This window comes from Phalacrocorax carbo, chromosome 23 (assembly GCF_963921805.1).
Source record: "Phalacrocorax carbo chromosome 23, bPhaCar2.1, whole genome shotgun sequence".
Classification (NCBI taxonomy): domain Eukaryota; kingdom Metazoa; phylum Chordata; class Aves; order Suliformes; family Phalacrocoracidae; genus Phalacrocorax; species Phalacrocorax carbo.
The window spans coordinates 3983927-4002218 of NC_087535.1; the positions used below are offsets into that span (position 1 = coordinate 3983927).

General features: G+C 54.5%; 1 protein-coding gene and 1 long non-coding RNA gene across 3 annotated transcripts in view; one reads left to right on the plus strand and one right to left on the minus strand.

The window, feature by feature from the left end:
• Positions 1 to 1051: 1051 nt before the first annotated feature.
• Positions 1052 to 8263, minus strand: LOC135316928 (uncharacterized). 2 transcript variants are annotated; one of them, XM_064472176.1, is made up of 8 exons: positions 8043 to 8261; positions 6381 to 6731; positions 5686 to 6006; positions 4659 to 4988; positions 3493 to 3568; positions 2624 to 2739; positions 2157 to 2206; positions 1052 to 1710 (listed from the first exon to the last, which is right to left on the minus strand). In XM_064472176.1, exons 1-8 carry the CDS (start codon positions 8089 to 8091, stop codon positions 1504 to 1506), a joined length of 1500 nt encoding a protein of 499 aa, XP_064328246.1. In that variant the 5' UTR covers positions 8092 to 8261; the 3' UTR covers positions 1052 to 1503. The 2 variants fall into 2 exon arrangements, with proteins under 2 accessions (XP_064328246.1, XP_064328247.1); XM_064472177.1 differs by having other exon boundaries at positions 1540 to 1624; positions 8043 to 8263.
• LOC135316929 (uncharacterized) overlaps positions 3855 to 18292 on the plus strand; it is a 99118-nt gene continuing 84680 nt past the window's right edge. The window contains exons 1-3 of the long non-coding RNA XR_010376127.1: positions 3855 to 4436; positions 4647 to 5150; positions 17710 to 17826. This is a non-coding gene — a long non-coding RNA (uncharacterized LOC135316929). The remainder of the gene's footprint in view (positions 4437 to 4646; positions 5151 to 17709; positions 17827 to 18292) is intronic.

Here is an 18292-nt window from a genome sequence, read left to right on the forward strand (position 1 = left end):
TACTCCTTCCCCTGCTCTCTGTGTCGTACTTCCTGCTGCTTCTTGGCACAGCCTACCGGTGTCTTGCTCTGTGCTAAGGACCTTCCTCCTTCAGCAGCAGGGCTCGTCCTTGCCATTAGCGCAGCCAGGCCAATTCCGTTCAAAAGCGTCCCAGTGCCCTGCCCTCCCCTCCAGTGCAATACCACATGCTGCTCCCTTCTTTCCTTTCTCCGGAAAGACTCCTTTTTGGTCCTCCCTGCTTGTCTTGATTCCACGCTGCCTTGGTTCAAGCAGCAAGTCTGTGTGTTCTTGGGGAAGAGAGGGTGTGAGGCATCAGGGCAGCCAGGTGGTGCTGAACAAAGTCAGGGCCTTGGATTAGGGGGTGGTGAAAGGACAGGGCAGCGTGCACATGCTCCACATGGGAAGCCACGCCTGAAACTTCAGATTTCAGCTGCTGCTTCGTTCTGTGTTCAATGTACAGGCCTCAAAGGCCGCATAAAAACGCTGTGGCTGTGGATGGCCCTGAGAGCAAATCCAGCGCTGAGGCTTGGGAATAACTGACTTGTCTAGAAGGTGCAGTGTTGGAGGCTCTTGCTAGTGTAAGCCTCAGCAGCCGCACAGAATCCCTCCCACAGCCCTCTGCCCTCTGTGAAGGGACACTTGTACGTGCACTCAGAAGCGACATCACCTCCGTTCCCTCCTACCCCCAACATGCCACTGTGCACGCTCTGTTTCTTGACCTGAAGCTGAACATTTTGCTTTAGTCCGAAAGCCTCTTACTATCTTACTTCTTACCTGAGCAGAGTGATGACTTTAGGTTATAGGGGAATTTGCATTAAGTCTCAAAATGTCTACGTGTTACTTCTGTGCCCCGTTACTGTTTGGTAGCTGCAAGACCTTCTGGTGCTCAGGCTCATACAGCACAGTCGTCAGTTTGCAAAGTTTGCAACGCAGCATATCATCGGGTTGCAATACACCCTCAAGCCGTTGGCCTTCCGGGAGACACCAGTTCTGCTTATGCTGACGGCCCAGTGCTCGTAACCCCCGCCCATTACATGGCAAATGGCCCCGGTCACAGCAAGGTTAGACGTTTATCCCTACGGCGCTGGCATGGGTTTGCTTGGCCGTGGTAGGAGCAGGATAGAGTTTGTACCGGTGAAGAGAGTTGAAATACCAACCCCACCCACGACCAGAGGAATATTGCTCCTTTTCAAAAGGTCAGTCTTCCACGGCTGCCTCTCCAAAAGATTCTGCGTTTTACTGGAATTGAAGAAAGCAGATGCGTAAGGGATCCTGAGAATTACCCAGCACGTCTGTCTGACCTGAGAGGATCTGCACGCTTGGGGCAAAATGCTCTCCTGGCCTCTAACAGGAGGGAAGGCTTAAGATGCATAGGCAACATAGACACGGCAGCGGAAGCATAGACCTTTCCCCAGTGTCCATCCACACACCTCCTCCTCCCCGTTCCCACTTTGTATTCCAGTTCTTTTCTCCCGTTTCTGGACTGTTTGGGGATTCTGTGCTTCACCCCTTGTCGTTCATCGGCAACTGCTTGAGTGCAATGGTAGCATATTCCACGTTTTCCTCTTCGGGTTTCCTGTGAGTCTGATTTGGTTCAGCATTGCAGTAGAGAGGATCCTCAGGGCTGAGTTGGGATTTAAAGTTCAGGGTAACATATTTTAGGTCTGTGCTGTCATGACTGGGACTTTCCATTCTTTCAGTGCTGTCAGGCTATGAAAAGAAAGGGAAAACCCTTGTTCATATGATGCCGTGCCAGGCCACAGCTGTTATCGGAAGAACAGGATTCTCCCAGGAGGAGAGGAGAGGCCATGTAAAAACTTACCTTTGGGCATGACTGAGGTGGAAGAAGAGAGGACTCTTTCCTTCATCCCCTCCCCTCGAGACAGGTTACAACCCCATCATTTCACCTTGGCTTCTAGTCTTGGAGCAATTTCTCAGAGATTACTAGAATTTGCTCCACTGTGGTTTAGAGTTTCCTTACGTGAATTACGCCCCTCTCTCTCCACTGGGAACATTCCTCTCCCTGGTGACATTCAATCCCATTTCCCCTCCTGCTCACAGCCAGAAATGAGCAGCAGGGTCCTCATCAGCCAGCTCCTCACAGACTATTGGTAAGGCAGTCAGGTGCCACATGGGAAATGGATCGTCTCCCTTACCTGTGCTATGTCCTCTGGTTTGTCATAGATGTCCTCTGCTTGTCTGGGACCTTTGGAATGAGCCAAAAGCAGAGGCGTTAGAAGCAGAGAAGTCCATGAAGTGCCTGGGCGTTGCCTATGCTTCAGGGTTGTTGGGGAAGGCTGTGGGATCGCCCAGCGGTGGCAGCAGTGGCTGTGCCAGTGGGACACATCTACCCTGAACTGGTGAAGACATTGCTGTCACTCTAGTTCTCCTCTACCATGGTAGGAGGTGCCCTGTGCAGAGCCTGGAGGAGCATAGGTTTGACTTACTGTGAGAGGAGATGGCAGCAAGGAGCCTGCCTTGAGGCTTCTCAGGCTGCCCCTGCCTTATCCTCTCCCGGGCACTGTGAGGTGGGAATAAGCTCGGCTGGAGCAGAAAAGTGAAGGCCAGAGAAGGCCCTGTTCAGCACAGACTAGAGCACGAGGCATCACCAGCCTCCACATACCTCTTCTCTTGAGCTGCTTGCGCCGCCTGATACACAGCGTGATCGAGGTGATCAGTGCCAGGATGAAGAGGACGCTCAGGACCCCAGAGAGTAGGTTGAAGATGTTTACAGCTGAGCTGAAGCCAGGGGAGCAGATGAGTTAGCAGCGTTAGATGGTAGCACAGCGTGATGCTGGCGCAGCCCGTTACCAAACAGTGACCAAAAAAGGGGCAGGAATAGCTTTTATGCCCGTGGAAGGAGGGTCTGGTTCTCCTGCAGAAATGCTATCTTGATTTCTCTACGTGGCTGTGCCTTCCGAGCTTTTCCTAAAGTACTCCCTGTGCTGTAAAAACAAGCCGCCGTTGAGAGCTGAGAGCACAACTCCAGGCTCTCTGGAGCAGGTACTGCCTTCTGCTCCTCTGCGTTGCTGCACCTGGCACACTGGAGCTGATGTGCGATTGTACCCTTAGGTGCTGCTGTGGTGTTGATGACAGCAGACATCCAAAGGAAGAAAATCCTTTACCTCTTAGGGCCTGGTCGAGACAGGCAAAGTCGAGACAGAAGGGCTTAGGGGCAGAATCAGGGGGTTTCTGTTGCCACAAAGAGCAGAGCCCAAAGATATAAGGGTGAATAAGTAGGTAGGCATGTACATTCCAGAAGGGTGCGATACGATTTTATCAATATCTGCTTCTTCCCTTGTGATTACGCTTAGGGCAGAGCTGGAAGAGGAGAGGCCACCTTTGGCAGGATGTCTGTCATACCTTAATTTTCTGTGAGCAGGAGCCTTCAGAGTGCCCAAGAGTGCCTGGGCAGTGAGACAGGTGTGTTGTGGGCGAGACATTACTAACTCCTGCCTGTGTTCAAACTCAGTGACTTCCCCTAGGCCTTACCTCTGTGCTGGGCTGTCGCCAGAAGGGGTTGAGTGATTGGGGCCTGCAGAACCTGTCAAAGTTGGTCCAGCCGATACTGCAATGACAAACGTGAAGAGGAGACCAGTCACTACAGGGCTGCTTTGCATTTACCACCTCCATTTCCCGGCCACTGTTACACGGGTATAAAGCCACTCCCGCGGTGACACCCAGTGCAGACAAGCTGCCCAGGCCGTAAGCTGTGCCATCAAGCTGTGCTGGCATCAGGCAAAGCCAGGTGAGGATCAAAAGGTGGGAGGGAAGGAGGAGGGAGGGAGGGGTGAGGAGCTCAGCAGGAGCCCTGCTCTGCGTGTACCACCGCAACACGTGGAGGGGGAAGCGCTGCAAGTGCAAGCAGATATGCTCTATGGCAGAGATCTTCAGGCAGCAACGAAGCACTTGACGACTCTGTGCTGAAGCAGGCAGGGGCTTGTGAAAAGTGAGCAAAGAGCATTGCCCGTGAAGGACTCGTCTGGAAGAATTGTTCCAGGACGGTTTCTGTGCACAGGGGAGGTTGTGTGTGCAGGAGCCTGCTCGCTCTGAGCCTGCGTTCGGTGGCATGTGTCGGGATTTTCACCTAGAGAATGAGGCCGTCCCCTCTCCCCTCCTGGATTGCCATATCCCTTCCGCGCTGCTCTGCCAAACTCCAGACAGAGAGGCCATAGCACGGTGCCAGTCTGCCATGAGCAGGCGCCAAAGCGTTACCACTTTGTGTTAAACCATTGCGCTGGAAGGAAAAGTAGAAGCCTCAGACCTTAAAACTAGGGGTGTAAAGGTCGTCCTCTGGGCAACCACATGGGAAGGTCTCAATAGTCTTTGGAAGGCAAGGCATGAGTTGCTGTAAAGGGACAGAACTGGCATCATGAGGATGAGTGGCAGAAACACCTCTGTGAGGACGACTGAAGCTGCTCTCGCATCAAAGAGAGGTAAGCCAGCCCATGCATGTGGTTCAGTTCTGAGGCCTGCTGCTCTTCCAGAGCATGGTTAGTGTGAGAAGGTACGATGATGTGGGGTTTGGGCAGGGAAACGCAGCCAGGTGTAGGGCGGGAGGTGGTGTAAGCTGGGCAGTGCAGAGACTAGAGGAAGAGAGCAGGGAAGTGTGTCTGGAGTGTTGAAGCCACCATGTTTCCCTACAGGTCAGGACTCACCCTTAGAAATATCGAGCGTAACCTCCGCCATTCGGAAAAGGTGCAGGTGTTCATAAAGCGCACACCAGTACACGCCGGAGTCCGGTGCCTGCACGTCCTCCATGGTGATGGTGACAATCCCCCGCTGGCTGTCGTCCTGGATCGTGACTCTGCCTTGCTGGGGTGCCCTGAGGTACCCTGAAGGCTTAGAAATCGTGTTGACCATGGCAGTACATGCTGGCTGAGCTCCCTCTTTGCACCAGGCTTTGTTCAGAGCCCCATAGTGCTGGGCGCTGTACTGGCACTGGACAGAGACATTGCCTGACTCCTTGGCTGTGTATTGTTGGAGCCCTGGAAAAGAGCCGGCACGCCTGGTGAGATGCCAATGCAGGCCCAGCAGCACCCCTTTGCCAGCCCTGGAATAGGTGCTGTGGGCTGAGCGGTCCCTGGGTGTCCTTCTCCCTCCAGAGACGAGGAGCAGAAGGGGGCTGGAGGCAGATTCCTGGCGCAGAGGTGAGTCACAGCTTGGGAGGGGTCCTGTCCCTCCCCTTCCTTTGGTTGCCCAGGGACGGCGTGGCCACAGGCGCTCAGCCTGTAGGCTCTGGGAGGCAAGGACCAGGGAGGGGTGGCCGGTGCGGGGCCAGAGCCAGAGCAATGGCTGGCCGTGGGGGAGGTCTCCAGCAGTGGGCCGCGTGGGCCAGCAAGTGCTGAGCTGGGGAAGGTGCTGCTGGAGCCGCTGGCTCGTGGCTGTGGGAAGCAGTTGTGACGAGTGGCCCCGTTTGTGGGAGGTGACGGGAACGTGGCAGGAGTCTCTGCTGGGAGCAGGCAGAGCACGAAGGGCCAGGCCTGAGCTTTGGCTCCGAGGGGCAGGCGCCAGCGTGTCCGGCAGAGAGAGAGGCAGGCAGGGAGAGATGGGCGCGAGCTGTGCGGCGGCAGCGCTGGGCTTCTCCCTGCTCCGAGGTGTGGTGCGGGACGGGAGGGGGAACAGGCAGGGGAGGTGGGGCTGAAATCTGCCAACAGCCACGCTTGGCTGCCAGTAGGTACTCACTCTTGGACACCGAGAGCTTGACCCCCATTATAGGGGTGAGGGGACCGCCTCTGGAGAGTGCACACCAGTACAGGCCGGTGTCGTGGGCCTGCAGCTTCTGCATGGTGATGGTGACAGTCCTCTGCCTGGTGTCATCCCAGATCAATGTTCTGCCTTCCAGGTCTTTACTGTTCCGACGTGCTGAAGGGTAACCTGTCCTCGCCACGACGTTACACTCAGTGCGACCTTGTGTTCGACACCAGGTTTTTGTATCTGTGCCGTAGCCGTGGGTGCTGTACGGGCACTGCACAGAGAGACTGTCCAACTCGTACCGGTGCAACTCTGCGAAAGAGCACATGCGGTCGCTGAGCGGCGAGCGGTGGGCACACGGGCATCCGCCCCCCGGCCTGAGCTGGGCAGCGGGGCCAACCTGTGCCCTGGGGCAAGTCCGTCATGGGCGGCCGTCAGGCAGGGCAGGGGTGAGGTAGGGCAGGACAAGAGGGAGCGGGGAGGCTGCAGGGCCAGCGAGTGTGTGGGTCTCCTTTAGAGCGTGCTGGTGTGAGCGGGGAAGGTGGGGAGCGAGGCTGGGGAGGGTGAGTGTCTGTGGGGTTTGGGGGCAGCCGCTCAGCTGTGTGGTGGAGGGGGGACAGAACGGGGGAGGGAATGATGCTGCTTTCTGACAAGACTTGTTTTTGTGTGGGGAAAAAGGTACTCACCCTTCAAAACAATCAAAGAGATCGTCTTTGTTGGAACATGGTAGTGTCTGTGGTCACGGTAAGCACAGGAGTATATGCCTGAGTCCTCTGCCTGGAGGTTGACCATGGTGATGGACACGGTGCGATTCAGGAGATAGTCCTCTATTGTAACCTTCCCATTTGTGGCCCGGGTCACAGATGGGTATTGGCTTGGTACGGTCGTCTCCACTAAGGGCTCATATCTGTCACCTCTCAGGCGGCACCAGGCTTTTGGTTGCCAGTAGCCTGTGTCTGCTGTGTAAGGACAGTGGATATAGAGAGTGCTTCCTTCTGATAATCTCTCCACAGCATCGGTTGTTTGGGCATGGAGACCTGTAAATATGAGATGTGGTGAGTGAGAGGGGAGCTGATGCAGGGCTGCCCACACGCTCCTGATGCACACTGGGGGAATCTCTGCCTCTGACGTTCCTCCATGGGCACTTGTGTCAGGAGGGTCTCCAGAAACCACGACCCATTTCCCCTGCTAAATTCATCAGCTTGGCAATGGGAAGGTTGATTTCTGGTGATCAGTGCTGAGATGTGAGCTGGGACTGCAGCTGCGATTTGAAACCCACAGACGTGTGCGTGTAGAGGGGTTGGACCTTGAAGGCTGATTGGAGCCGTGCGTGTCGCAGTGCTTGGAGGTGCCCCCGCAGCCCACCCGCTGTTCCCGCCCCTGGCCTGAGGTGAAGTGGAGGCCAAGCCCTCCCCACGCAGGGGGTGGCAGTGCTGGGGCTCAGGCGCCCCTCAGGAGCCGGGTGGCTGCCTGTGCGGGATGTGGGGCTGGGACAGAGGGAAGGAGCAAGGGCAGTGTGTGCTGGGGACAAAATGCTTGAGCCGTGTCTGGGCCTGAGCTTGCCCCAGCAGCCCGCAGCCCCTCCATGCCGCGCCCTGCGAGGATGCTCAGTGACGCGGGGGCGCGAGGCTGTGCTGGGCGCAGGGCTGCCCAGGCACCCCACATAGGCAGTCCCTGCTCTGAAGGGTCCATCCATTGGCCCTGAGAGGTGCTGCTGAAGAGCTGGGCGAAAGCTAGCGCTTGCTGGGGGAGATGAAGAGAGTGGGGGAGAGGAGCGAGGCCCGTGTAGGGGCAGCTCTGCCCAGAGCACGTCTGTGCCAGAGAGACGGTGCGAGCGCTCTGCACGCACAGCCCCGCATGGGTCGGGCACCGAGAGGCAAACAAGCCTTTGCGGAGGGAAACAAGAACCTGGTGACTGTCCTGCCTTGCTTCCCCAACCTCCCACATGCTGGAAGGTTTGTGGTTTCTGCTGGGGTGTCAGGGGAGGCAGGTGGGCGCCCCCGGACAGCTCTGTCCTGACCCAGGGCTGCAATCGGAGGAGCGGCGCGGGGCCAGGCAGTGCGATGGGAAATGGTGAGCGGGGGAGGCGGCGGGGCTGCTTTGGAGTGTGGAGCTCTCTGCTCCCAGGGTGGTTTGTGCTGAGAGGCTGGAGGAGCGAGACGTGCGGTGGTGGGAACTGGGGCTGCCCCTTCCCTCCCCATGCCTGCCAGGAGTTGCTCAGCTCAGAGTGCGGCCGGTGTTGTGTTTCCCCCCGCTGTGGAGCTGCAGAGGCAGCGGAAAGCGGGGCAGGGTGTCCCTCTGCCCCTGGGTGCGTGGGAAGCCTGAGGCACGGCCAGCCCTTCTCTTACCTGGGACCCAGAGCGGCAGCAGGAGGAGGACTCTCAGCTCCACGGCCATCGTCAAGCCCAGGGAAGGGGCATTGCTGGGGGCTGCCCAGCGTGTCCCGTTCAAAAGTGTCTGCCTCGCGAGCCCTCCCGCATCGCAGTGACGCTGCTGGAGGAAGTGCCTGAGCTCTTGCTTTCCAACGGAAATCCTTCACCCCGTTCTGCAGCAACACTGATATATTTTTCAGAGTGCGTTTGGGGAAGTGTCTGAGAGCAGATCTCGGCCCGTCCTGATGGCAAAGGCCCTTTGCTGCTCTCGCCTGGGATTGTCACGCTCTTCCCTGATGCCAGTGGCAGCGGGGCGCTCCTTTGGCTGTCCAGAGCCATGGACGCTGGAGCAGGACCTTTGCCGTGGCCCAGCCCTTCTCTGTGGGTTCCCAAGGTGTCCCGTACCCAGCCCCTTGCTGCAAAGTCTCCTCAAAGCCAGGGTGGCAATGCCTCCAGGGCTGTGTCTGCAGGGACCCTGCCACGGGCCGTGGCGTTTGTGATCCCCGCTCCCCCTCCACCCTGGCCATTCCCTTGTGCCCTGTGCTCTGCCATGCACAGAGCCCTCGTGGTGCCTCCCTCCAGAGTGCCCCGCTGGAGAAACCAGTCGAGATCCACTTGCCTGTTCCACATTACACAGTTGTGTCTCCACAGGCAAAACTGAAGTGATTTTACGTATGAGGGAAACAATGCAAATATTGAAATAACCCATTCAAAGCAGCTCCTGACACAACTCACTCTTGGCTCACGGTGAAAATAGATGCTAAACAAGCTTCCATGGTCTACGTGTCTTCTTGGTTCCCCAGTATGATTCAGGAACTGGAAGTGATAGCGTAGAGGGAACTGAGAGTCGGGAGCAGCTTAATAAGTACAATGAACTACAGAGTGCAGAGGGCAGGGAATGGGTGGAGTAGGTGGGGCAGCAAGCTGGGAAGTGAGTTCTTCTGCAAGGAAAATGAGGAGAAAGGAGCTTCTGCAATTTAAAAGAAACCAGACACTAACCTGTGGAAACAGCCAGCTGAATCACCTTTCTCTGGCAGAGGCGAGAGTGACCATTAAGAGCACACCAGTAGCTGCCAGTGTCTTGTACTGTGGGCTTCTCCATGGTGATGCTGAGAACTTCCCTCCGGGTGTCATCATTTGTGGTGCTTCTTCCTTTCTGAGTGTTGTTCTCACTCTGGCTGCTCATCTTTTCTGTACCGACCGAGACAGCACCCTCTCTCCCGACTGTCTTTTTGCACCAGGCTTTCCATGCAGCGTTGCAATCTTGCTTGTTGTATGGGCACCCAGCAGGGAGGCGGCATCTCCCCAGCTGAATATCCTTGGGCTTCTGGAAAAGGTCAAACTGGTTAGTAAGGTCCAGACAAAATGTCCAGTTACATCAGTTTCCCGCAGTTGGAACAGGCACAATGTCGTAATCCAATTCATGAGCACTTTAGGTACAGGAGCGTCCAATTGATCTGGAATGCTGAATAAAAAATGCACAGCAAAATCATTCTGTCCTTCTGAAGAAATTTTAGTGGAATATAGTCACATCCCCAAACAAGGCAAAGCTTGCAGTAACAGAACCGTTAGGCGTCTTTGCTCTGAACTCGTCAGCTGAGTTGGCGATCAGAGAAAAACAGCCAAGACAGAGCAAGGTCTGAGGCAGTTTATGTGCCAGAAGTTACTAAAGCGACTGTTTGCCAGGAAAGGAAATGACAGCAGTGATATTACGAAGGCCTGTAAAACCAGGGACAGCAGGAGAGAGAGAACAGGTGCCATAATTCATTGTCTGTCATAAGAGGGAAGTCATTAGTTAGGAGAGAAGGAGAAAAGGAAATTCTCCACGCCTGCAGGGAGTGTGGAGCTCATGGCCAGAGGATGTCCATGTACCAAAAGCTTTTATGCATCAGCAGGAGTAGATGAATGATGAGGAAAGAAGAATTTAGCCATTGCTAGTATAAAAAAAAGGTCCTCTCCAGAAAATTGCTGGAGGCTGGGAGGGTGTTCTGGAGAGCTGTTTCTACGTGCTTCTCTGTTTTTAAACTCCTCTCTAATTCTCTGCTTCAGCCAGTGTTGGAGACCTTTGGTCTGACCTACTGCAGCTGTTCCTCAGTAACCCGGGAGAAGGTAATACACCGCACTGAGAAGGTGAGCAGGGAACGTGAGGCAGAAGTCAACAAAATGCGCCACATTTTCCTTAAAAAGAAATACTCTTGGAAGCAGGCAGCTCTGTCTCAGTTACGCGGGGAAAATGAGAACCTGTGCAGCGTGCACAGCAGTACGCTCCGGAGTCGCCCCCTTGCAGCTCCTGCGTGGTGACAGAGATTGTGCCCTTCTGAGTGCCATCGAGGACAGAGCTTCTCCCAGGATGAAGCTCGGTTTGAAATGCTGATAGGTGCTAATCAGTGCTGGCCAAGATACCACATTTCTCTTCATCTTCCTTCAGCACCAGGCTTTCCTTGCAGAGCTGTACTTCTGGATGTCATGGGGACATTTAACAGAGAAACTCTTCAGCTCCACAGCAGAGTGGTGGTGGACCCCTGCAGAACGTAAGAGACAGTATAAATCCCAGCTAAAAGCCATGATGACACATCTTCCATGAATGACATATCCACTACAGGACGAAGTCTTCACTGGTGGAATCCAGACCCTGGCTTCAGCTGGGACCTCAGGCCTGGGTACCTCCCAAAGCCTCACCTCTCTCTGTCTCTCCCATAACAACTTGCTTTCCCAAAGTGTCCCAAGTTCTGACAGGAAGAAGTTGCTGGATTTAGGCCTAGTAGCAAGTTTAAGGTACAAGCCCTCCACCTCTCCTTTCCTGTTACCACCGTCCCAGCAGAGCCGGAGCAACTCATCAGTGTTCACAGCTGAGCGGCCGCAGCCCATTGTCAAATGAGTTTGTGTCAAACCTCTGCCAGGGGAAGTGGTTTCTTTTTTCAGACTTTGTGGAAGACTCCAGCAAGCTGTGAGCTGCTGAGCGAATTCTTAGGCCGCCTTATCTCAGGTTGTGGTTTGGAGGGGTGGGGGGGGGGGAAAAGCCTCTTGCAAGGGTATTTGAAAGACCATAAAATTGAGGTAAGGCTTAAAGGAGCTTGTCCCTTTTTCACAGAAATGGAGAAAAAGGAGACTAATATAAGACCATTTAAGAGCATTTTGTCTGAATTCTTGGCGTGGGGAGCGTGTGGTCTAGCAAAGGAGGAACAAAAGGTGAGGGAGAGGGGGAGTCTGGGGAACACTCAAGTGTTTCCCCCAGGTTTCACGGTTATTTGTCACGTGTATAGCAATTATTTTTGTGCTGTCGCCTGTTTATCAGTACAACCCTTGCGGTAAATAAGAGAGAAGACGGGTAGAGAAAAGGACTGTAAGCGAGTGGGCAGCAGAGCGTTTGCAGAAGCCGGATCTGCGGTGTTTCTCGTGGCGGGGTCCGTCCGTGCCCTGCGCAGCGTCAGGAGTTGTGCGAGAGGAGGAAGTGCCAGGCTGGCAGAGGCAATGCTGTGCTGCCAGCGCCGGCTTAGGAACGTTTCCCTGTTTGAGAGGCTGTGATGTGCCATTTAGGGAGGACAGACTGCAGCCATTTTTTCAAACTTCCCAGTGTTTAGCTCTCTCCACTGATAGAGAAGAGGAGGAAGGTGGTATCGCAGCATCCCTCTGCACTGCTGATAGAAAAATGGGGTCTTTTCCTTACTCCTAATTCGTTTTTTCCTGCATTGCAAAGGATAACACAAATTCAATTAAAAATCTGATCTTTGACAGAAAGCAGGTATATTTTGGGGTCGTAGGTCACAAAGTTGCACTAAAGTATGGTTTTGCTGAACCAAAGCTTGCTGTCTGCCTGTGAAGGTCTTTGTGTTGTGGTGTGGGGGGATTCCTTGGTTTTAGCCTGTCCTGCTTGGAGCCTGAGTCAGAAACAACCCCTTAAAAAATGAAGAACTTGTGCCGCGTGGCTCGGTGCCTGCTCCACTGCAGTTCTGCACAAGCCCTTGTGACGGCTGGTGGCTTCGGCGTGGGTGTCTGAGAGAAAGGGAGGGATCAGGCAGGAAACTGGTCGTCAGAAGACGAGGATCTTCTCCAGCTCTGGCTACACTTAGTTCTGTGCTCAGGGACAGGTCTTTTCCTACCTATCGAAGCTTTGTGTCTAGAAGAAGAGAGAGCACAAATATATGTGGAATACTATTCCCTCTATGGAATAGTTACCAGGCCTGCGCTGGCTGCGTGGAGGCTTCAGAAGACTGAGGATACGAAAGGTTTGGTGGGGAACGAGAAGACCCTGTCAGTCGCCTCTGATAGAAAATCTGTGCTAGTCATTCCTGGGCGCTGCTGAAATAGTAGTAGCCCACCGTCATTTGGGTGAGCCCACTTCCAAAATTATTAGCAACTCTTTTCTGTTGCATATTTGCTCCCTTGCTGCCTCCCCAAGACCCTCCTTTCCCTTGGCAGAGGCTTTCAGAGGGGCGCTTCCCTTCAGCGTTGCTGTTTGTGCTGCATGAAAGGTGCAGTGCTCTGTGCGCTTAGTCTGATGTGCCTCAGTGCCCGGGATCCTGTGCCTTAATAATCACCTCCCAGGAGGCGTTTAACAGCCATGAAAGACGTGCTTTAGGGCCTTCCTCTCCTGATTCACACAGGTTTAGCCTGTCCTTCAGCAGGTGGGATTTCTGAGGAATATTGCACGTGCAGAGAAGGAATCCCTGCCAGGACAGTGGTCCCTTGAGCAGTGACCACCTGGGCCTTTCAGGGAGTGGTGGAGCTGGGCCAGGCAGGGCCAGGGGACGTGTTGTTTGCAGGACACGCTCATACCGGCGTGTAACAGAAGAGCAGAAGCAGGAGGAATCTCAGCTCTGTGCCTGCCTTGGAGTCAAGAGAAAGGGCAATGCTGAAGGCAGGCGAGAGGAGCAGCCGATGTCTTCTCTCGGTACCCTCCTGTGCCACCCTGGTACTGCTGGAGGAAGTGCCTGAGCCTAGTGCCTTAACCACATGGCTTGGCCCAGAAATCCTGCGCTGCTCTTTTACAACCCAATTCATCCTTCGATGACTGAATTGTGCGTATCAACAGAGCTTGGCCAGTTCAGAAGACACAGGTGGATTAGGCAGAATCGGAGGAGAAGCTGTTTCCTTCTCGCCGTTGCCTCAACAGAAGCCAAGCTTCGCCACGTTGCTGCACTTTCAAGGCTGTCCCCGAAAGAGCCCTTGGCACTCCCACTAGCAACATGGTTAAAAGCAGCCAGCCCTTGGCCTCAGAAAAGTGGAGGAATGGCTCTGTTTTCAGAGGCACATAAACCTCCGTTGGCTGGTTCTGAGCCTGGGTGCTTCGCAGGCCTGGGTTCCACCACAGCGGAGGCGCGGGAAGGAGAAAGGCATGGGGTGGCGCAACGCCACAGCCCTGTAGTTGTGCCCCTGCTGGGCAGAGCCAGCAGAGGGAACGGGGAATGGCTTCTGTAGCATTTCCCCTCCTTCCCTTTGGCCTCCCCGAGGAACCCTGCCTCCTGGAAATCAGGACAAAGCCAGCTGTCGTCAAGGTGAGCAAATGCACCCGTGGAAGCCTCCAGTCCAACCTTCAAGCCACGATGTGTGCCCCACAGCCACGATCAAAGGCTCCCTTTAGCAACGGCTGTCACAGCTGTGGGGTGGCCTCACTCATGGCTCTTCCCCAGCTGGCTTTACCTCAAATAGCTGCTTTGGGAAGCACAGGTGGAGGCAGGGCTTCCTTGTCTTGACTCCGTGCTTCCCTGGCCTTACTCTCATTCTAGCTGTTTTAAGGAAGCTGCAGAAGGACTGTCCTTCCTCCCTGCTCCCCAGACACCTTGTGCTTGCCATACTGGGAAACATGCCCCTGGTCATCAGTGGGGCCTGGGAGATTCCCTTTTGCCTCCCCTTGAAACCTCTGTGCCCTTCAAGGCAGTGACAGTGAAGAAGTATAATGGCAGTAAATACCTCAGTGGTCTCCCCTGGGCCAGTACCCGCCTGCCTCGCTCCATCAGAGCAGTGCAGGAAGACTATAGTGACACCCTTCCTGCAAATAGTTTCCAATTATATGAATAAGCAGCTTATTAAGAGTACGTTCTGGCTAATCGTTTTGTGCTAGATGTCATTGCATTGTGTTGTCCCCAGATCCCTCTCTCATCAGGCACTTGATGCTCAATAACTAGGAGGAGGAATGCACGCATTTTCTTATGAACAAATCCCAAGAGTCTGCAATTAGTTCAATTTCTGCAACTGGTTGCCTCCAAACTGAGCCAAGAACTGTGCTGCATTGCAACGCCTCATTCTTTCCCACAGCATCTGCATTTGCCATGCCCTCTGGAGGTCCCGTCTTTGCTAGAAGCTCTTTGGGGCAGGACAGGTCATGAAGAGATGTCTGTCCTGGACCTAGTATGTCGGTCACTAAGGAGCAGCAAGGAATAATGAAGTTGATCCTTTTGCTGCATCTCTGACAGAGGATCAATATGGCTTTTAATTATAGTATCACAGAAAATAAGATGAATGTTATCTCAGGAGGTCACTTAATCTAGCCCAGTGACACACAGTACGATCAGCTCCTTCCATGTAATTTTTAAAGCTCTTTTTAACTAGTTTAGGTTGCAGCATTCTCCTGATGACCTATTCCAGAGCTGTGCCACCCTCACTTGAAAGCTTCTAGCAGCTGACTCTCCCTGCTATTTAAACACCTCGCTCCCTTTTGTATCCGCTGTGAACCTGGAGAACAGCTTGTTCCCTTTCTCTTGCTTTGTATGCAGTGACGCCTGCCGTGCTCCCCCTGTCTCTCCACTCCAGACTAACCACCCCCGAGTCTTCTAATTCTCCCTCCCAGGTTGTGTTCCAGACAGCTTGAATCATCCCCCCGCCCCCTCCTCTGAACTTTCTCATCAATCCACCTCTTTTCTGCCTATCTACTTGGAGTCCCCAAAGCCCCCTGAAGTTTCTTTTGAGCTTTTCATCCAATCAGGGATGAAACCATACACTTCTCTGTTGCCTACCATAGAAATTCTTGCTTCCCATTGATTTACTCTCGTTGCCGTGAAACTCACAGAAATATCTTTGGATTAGACACCTCTTAAAATGTCAGTGGCCTTACGGAGACCTGCCTGGTTTAGGCTGACCTGCCCCATACGCTGGCCCTGGCTGGGCGCTGCAGGAGGACCTGGCAGAGGATGCCCAGCGCTGGGTGCGGATGCAGAGCCCGGGCAGCGGCGGGGTGCGGGAAGGGCTGCCTTTGGGGTGCGAGGCCGCTAGAGGGCAGAAGAAGATCAGGAATGGGGTGCCGGGCTGGGGCTGGGGTCTGCAGGAGGGGCCTTGGCAGGCGGGGGTGGTTCTTGGGCAGCCAAGTGCTGTCACTCCTCCCAAGCAGGCGGAGAGCTGCCTGGAGCTCGGCTCCAAGGTGAAATGCCGGCCTCTGCAGTGCCTCTGCGATATTCCCCATGTTTTGCAATGAAAACGAAACGCTCCGCTCAGCTAGCGACCGGGCCGTGACCGGAGCGCGGGGCGTCCCGCTGCTGCCGCAGGCAGGTGCCCAGGCACCGCAGTTTGTCTGTCGCTCCTCTTTTCCCCTGGCTCCAGGAGGCAAGTGCCCATGCGAGCCTGTCTTGTGCGTGCTGCAAAGGTTTTAGAGACGCTGTATATCCTTGCCTCACCCTGCAGTGTGTCTTAAGAGGGATCTTGAACAGACAGCGAAGACCCTACTTCCCAGCGCTGTAAGCAGGCTGCAGCCCTAAGGCCTTATCCGCCAGATGATGGAGCCTGCCGGGCCCTTCCTGGGGGCATCGCCACCAGTTGCTCCTTCAGCAGAGCAACACAATCCAGTCCTTCACCCTCGCCCAGGCCTGATGCTCTGCAGGGATGCGAGGCAGTGCGGAACTGATGCTAAATAATCCTGAGAAAGGGGGATGCTGGGAGAAGGTGGGGGCTTGTCTTAGAACAAGGTGGTAGAAGGCAGCTCAGCGAAAAGGTAGCTTCGGCGAGCAGTGGGAGCAGGAGCATGGCCGGGGGGAGGCAGGCTGAGCCGGGGCTGGAGGTGCTGGCCATGTGCGTGCAGGGGCTGCTGGGCACGCGGGACAGGCACTCTGTCGGCAGGGCATGGGCCATAAGCTCGGCTCGGCTCTAAAGGAGAAGAGGCCCCACAGCAGCAGCTTAGCGAGAGGCCTGGTGTTTGGTCTGTTCCACATCAATGGGGCGTCCAGCTGTGGCTGAGGATGAAAGCAAGTGAGAGAGAGAGGATTAAAGGCTCCCAGGGTCTCCTCTAACCCGCCTAAGACTCGCCGAGAGGGCAGTGTGCGGCTTCAGGAAGGCTTCTTCATATGGAAAATATTATGTGAGGGAGAGAAAGAGAAGGGGGAAGGGAAGAGGGGGAGAGAGGCTTCTGTCCAGAGAGTGCTGGGGGACGACTGATCACAAAAAGCATTTCAGAGGCTCAGAGCCAGCCCAAGGAGAAAGTTCTGAGTTCTGCCATACGTGAGTGCGGTGGGGCACAGGTGTGATGAGTTTGGGAGGCCTGCAGACAGGACAGAGAACATGAGGTCCGAATGTGCTAAGAGCTCATCGCAGCAGAAAAATAAATGGATGAAAGAAGAGGGGAAGTGGAGAAGGGGAAAGAGGAGGCTGGCAAAAGGGAGGAGAAAGGAGAGAAATGGAGGGGGAGGTGGTGAAAGGCAGAATGAAGGACATGGAGGAAAGCGAGAGGTGGTGAAAGGCCGGCTGTCTGCTCCATTGTGTTATTAACCAGGTCGCCAGGTGGAAGCGCCCCGCACACAGCCCTCCTGGCCCATTTCCCACCCCCGCCAAACTTCTCCCAGGAATGCTTGTGATGGGGAACAAATTGCTAACAGAAGTGAGACATTTTGCACTGAATGCAAGCAAGTTTCCAGTGAAAGGTTTCCTGTCAGCGGGTTGGGACTGGAGGGTGTGGAGCCTTTCTGCCTGCTCTGGCAGAATAATCCTGCGAGTTAACACGAAGCATTGGTTATAGCACAGGATAAAGGACCTGAGGCTGGGCTTTCCTGCCTTCTGTTTTGGCTGCCACCGTTTGGCCGCTTTCATTCACCGTTATTTTCTGCTTCACCCGCGTGTGGCATTCTCGGTCTCATTAGCCCTTCCTCCGTGCCCCTGGCCACCCCCCACTGGTGAGATCTCCCGAGTGTTCACAGGCTTCCACTCTACTTTCCTCCTTGATTTATACTGTTGAACTGAATGACCTTCCTTCACCTCATTTTCATGACAGTGTGAGCACACACATCAGTACTCAGCGAATGGCAAAAATAGTCCCTCCTTTGCAGTCTCACCATCTGAGCTGCAAGGACGCTACTCTTCTGTTTACACGTGGGGTAGGTTTGACGGGTGCTCACACGCTGCAGGTGGGTGCCCCACTGCCTGGATCTGCAGCACTCCCTTGCACCCTAGAGTCCACAGACGTGGAAGGTGCTGGCTGAAAAATGCTGATCTATGTGTCTTTGTGTCTCAGTGTTTAGCTCAGATCTATGTGTCTCAGTGTTTAGCTGAGGTGGTGTGTGTGCACAAGCAGCATGCAGGAAAAGACTCCTGTGTATTTCACTCTATGTACAGACATGCAGAACTTTTCCCTCCTCTGTCACCTGTGCTTTGAGGGAGCCCACAGATATATATGGTCTGTCCCTGAGAGAAATGCCCACAAATACTGTCTCTCCTTTCCGTCTAGGTTGCTGTGTTCTTGATCATTGCTGCAGTAGCTGAAAACTTGTTAGATGGGCCAGACAAGCCAAACCACAGAGCTGGGAGATGTGCATTGACTCCCTGGTATGGACACACTTGCAAGGTGAGGGAATTTCTACTACCACAAATATCCTGGTGCCCTGTGACTCCGGATGGAATAAATGTTTTTTTACAGGAGAGAGAACAAATCACTTCTCCCTCCTCCCTAGAAAATACATAGCTGACTCTCTGCTCCTGGTTCCAAGGAATTTCAGACAAAAGCCTGAAGTTCTTAAGTACAAGAGGAGCTGCCAGCCCAAAGGTGCTGCTGGGTTTTGGAACAGCAAGTCAGCTATGACCCTGCTTGCCGTACTCCAGCCGCACCCCACCCAGACTCCGCTCTGACATCCCAAAGCTGAGTGTCTTCCACACTCTTTCTAAATTGTTGGCAAAGCAGCTCTGCCCCCTTCCCTAGCCCAGAGGTACATAAATCCCTTTGTCCCCTAGTCTGGAAATCTGCCTTCCTGTCCCTCCCTTCCCTGCCTTCCTGGGAAGTCAGCATGGATATGGTGCTGCCGGCTTGCCTGTCT